Consider the following 3,821-nt stretch of genomic DNA (forward strand, 5'->3'; position numbering starts at 1 on the left):
CCTCTCCCCTCTCCCTCTGGGACTTCCCTCCAGCCCAGGCCGGTGGCTGAAGGCAAAGCCCTTTCTACCCACGGCCCCTGCAATAAACCCACATAGAAATTGGGGATTTCTGCTCAAAATCTCAGCAAAACTGAGGATGTCTACCCAAAATCCCAGGAAATTGGGGAATATCTACTCAAAATCCTGGGACGATTGAGGATTTCGTCTCAAAACCTGAAGAGACTGCAGATTTCGTGGTAAAATCCTGGGGAAATCAGGGATTTCTTGGCGGAATCCCGGGAAAGTTGGAGATTTCTGCTCAAAACCCAGAAACTGGGGATTTCTATATAAAATCCCAGGAAAATGAGAAATTTTTACTCAAAATCCTGGGAAGATTGGGGATTTCTTCTCAAAATCTGAGGAAACCACAGATTTCTTCTTAAAATCCAGTGGAAGTCAGGGATTTCTGCTAAAATTTTGGGAAAATTGGAGATTTCTGCTCAAAATCCTAGGAAACAGAATTAATATTTAAAATCCTAAGAAATCAGAGATTTCTACTTAAAATCCTGGGAAAATTGGGGATTTCTGCTTAGAGTCCTTTAAAATTTTGGGATTTCTACTCAAAATCCCAGGGAATTGGGGATTTCTACTCAAAATCCCAAGAAAATTGGGGATTTCAATTCAAAATCCTGGGGAAAATGAGGTTGGTGACACAGAGAGTCACAAAATCCTGGGAAATTGGGGTTTAGACACTCCCAGACCTCCAAAACCCCGGGACTGGGGGAATTTGGGAAGAGCCAGACACCAAAATCGTGGGAAGAAAGAGGAAGTGTGAGCTCCCTGAGCTCCAAAAATTCTAGATAAAAAGGACGTAAGAATGCCCAATTCCCCAAATTTTGGGTACAGGGGGGTTTGGGCAATGCCCAGACTCCAATAATCCTGGAAAACAGGGATTTAGGAACTTCCAGACTCCAAAAATCCAGGAAAATGGGAATTTGGGCACACCTGGAGCCCAAAAATCTCTTGGAAAAAAGAGCTTTGGAAATGGACAGTTTCCCAAATTTTGGGTCCAGGGGGTGGGGACACGCCCCGCTTCCCAAAATCCCGGGAACAGGGTTTGGACAAGCCCCGGAAATCCTTGGAATTGGAGCGTTTGGAAATTCCCAGAGCCCCAAAATTCTGGAAAAAGAGGAACTCGGCCCCACCCAACCCCCAAAATCTCGGCAAACGGGGAAAACCCCGGGATGAAAAAACAACTCGGGACAACACCCTTCCCAAAAATACCCCTAAAATCACTCCAAAAAAGGGCAGGACCCCCTTAACCCTCCCCACCCCACATTCCCAAAGCTCCAGGGAACCCCAAATCCCAACCCCGCGGCTCCAGGACCCCCCAAACCCCACCTTGGACCCCCCAAATTCCGGGCAGGGTCAGGGCCAGCAGCAGCAGCAGCAGCCAGGGGAGGCTCCGCGCTCCATCCATGGCTCCTCGGGATCCCGGGAAATTGGGAAGGGCCGGTGCCGGTGCCAGAAAAGCGGCGGGAACTGGGGGGAGCGGGAGTGGGGGAGCAGCGCCCCAAAAAGCGCTCAGCCAATGGGAGCGCGGCGTCGCTGCGGGTCGGGACTTGCCGGGGAAAAAAAAAAAAAAAAAAAAAAAAAAAAAAAAAAAAAAAAAAGTCGCCCTGAAAAACTCCAGCCAATCAGAGTTCTTATTGCTGGTGACTCACCAGTTGCTGGGAAGAGCTTCTGAAAAACGGGTCGTAAACAGAACCGGCCAATCGGAGCGCGCAATAAACACCTCCAGCCAATCGCGACTCACACAGAAACAAGCCCAGCCAATGAAACGGCGTCGAAAAACCACGCCCGACCAATCAGGGAGCGCGTGGCTGATGACCCCGCGCTGCTCCGCGTTATTACTCTCAGTTCAGCTCTGCTGCTTTGGGGCTGGCGGCCCCTCCCGGCGCTGGCCATGGGGCGAGGGGCGGCAGCCGGGGCCGTACTGGGGGGCACTGGTGGTGCTGGGAGCGGCCCCGGCTGCGGGCGCGGAGCTCTCGGGTGAGCGGGGGGCGGTGGGGCAGGGGGGGAGAAGGGGGCAAAGGGGGGAGGCCGGAATGGAAGCGGGGGAGGAGGAGGAGGGGAGCCCCGAAAGGAAGAGCGGCGGGGGCTGAGGGTCGGGGGAAGGTGAGGGAGGGGTGGGAGAGGGTGGAAAAGGGGGGAAAGTGGGGAAAAGGGGAGGGTGGGACCTCAAAACTGAGCGGGGGAGGCGATGGGAATTAGAGAATTATTTTTAAAAGGTTGGGAAGTGTGGAAAAGGGGGGAATGGGACCCCAAAAGTGTATTTGGGTGCGGCTGGAGGTGGGAGGGGAGCGGATGTGTAAAGGGGAAATGGGGGGAAGGGTAAAAGAAGGAAGCGGCCGTGGGGCACAGGGGGTGCGGGGTGGGGATCCGGGGTGGCCTCGGAGCTCTGGGGGTGCTGGGGGGGGCACCCCCTGACCTGTGTCCTGCACACCCAGGGGTGTTCCAGCAGATGTATAAGTACGAGTGTCACTTCATGAACGGTACGGAGAAGGTGAGGTACGTGGCGAGGAGCATCTACAACCGGGAGCAGGACGTGGTGTTCGACAGCGACGTGGGGCACTTTGTGGGGCTCACTCCGGATGGAGAGAAACAGGCCCGGCACAGGAACAGCGACCCGGAAAAAATTGAGTATTTTCGGAGTGAAGTGGACAGGTACTGCCGGCACAACTACAAGACTGATGCCCCGTTCACTGTGGAGCGCAGGGGTGAGCGTGGGGCAGAGCGTGTCCCCTCGGGCCCTGCCCTGGCAGTGACCCTGGAGCCCCTCAAACCCTCCCTGGGAATGACCCCAGAGCCCTCAGCCCTCCTTGGGCCCATCCCCGGGGCCTCCTGTCCCTCACCGGGACCCCCGAGATTATCCCAGTCCATCTCAGTCCGTCCAAGTCCATGCCCAGACTCCTCCAGTCCATTCCCAATCCATCCGACCTTATCCCAGTCCCTCCTAGTCCATTCCCAGTCCATTCCCAGTCACTCCCAGTCAATTCCCAGTCAATCTGAGTCTTTCCCAGTCCATCCCAGTTCCTCCCAGTCCATTCCCAGCCCCTCCCAAGCCCACAGCGCCCCTCCCCTCTCTCTCCCAGTGGCCCCCAGCTGATCCCAGTGTGTCCCCGCTCTCTCCCAGTGCCCCCCAGCGTTTCCATCTCGCTGCTGCCCTCCAGCTCCCAGGCCGGCAGTGCCAGAGGCCTGCTGTGCTCCGTGATGGATTTCTACCCCGCCCACATCCAGGTGAGGTGGTTCCAGGGCCAGCAGGAGCTGTCGGGCCGGGTGGTGGCCACCGACGTGGTCCCCAACGGGGACTGGAGCCACCAGCTGCTGGTGCTGCTGGAAACGCCGCCCCGGCGCGGGCTCAGCTACACGTGCCAGGTGGAGCACGTCAGCCTGGAGCAGCCCCTGAGGCGCCACTGGGGTACGGGGGAGCCACTGGCCGGGCTGGCAGAGGCACTGGCGTGTGCTGGGAGCGAGTGGGAGGGAACTGGAGAGATCCTGGTTGAACCTGGGAGAGGGGCTGGGGGCTGTGGAAGGGTTGAGCAGGAGTCGGGAGGATGCTGGGGAGGGGGGTGTGGGGTCCCGGGGGTGCTGGTGGGCGCCGGGAGGGAGTTTGGGGGCGGCGGGTGGAAGTGGGAGGGATTGGAGTGAGGCTGGAGGGGCTGGGAGGAGCTGGGGGAGGGGCAAGCGGGGCTGGGGCTGAGGTCGGTTGTGCTGGGAAGAGACTGGGAGGGGTGTGGGGAGCGGTGGAGGGGCTGGGAAGGGACTGGGAGAGGGTTTGG

General features: G+C 57.8%; 1 protein-coding gene across 1 annotated transcript; it reads left to right on the plus strand.

Annotated features, from left to right (window-relative positions):
- Positions 1 to 1,981: 1,981 nt before the first annotated feature.
- LOC310923766 (class II histocompatibility antigen, B-L beta chain-like) lies at positions 1,982 to 3,460 on the plus strand (the record flags this gene model as incomplete). The annotated part of the gene is made up of 3 exons (XM_083885699.1): positions 1,982 to 2,031; positions 2,490 to 2,759; positions 3,176 to 3,460. Coding segments are annotated over exons 2-3 (541 nt in total), but the record flags the coding sequence as incomplete, so codon positions are not given.
- Between the last annotated feature and the right edge of the window lie 361 nt (positions 3,461 to 3,821).

The sequence above is a fragment of the Zosterops lateralis genome (genome assembly GCF_965231275.1).
Source record: "Zosterops lateralis genome assembly, contig: HAP1_HAP1_SCAFFOLD_289, whole genome shotgun sequence".
Classification (NCBI taxonomy): Eukaryota; Metazoa; Chordata; class Aves; order Passeriformes; family Zosteropidae; genus Zosterops; species Zosterops lateralis.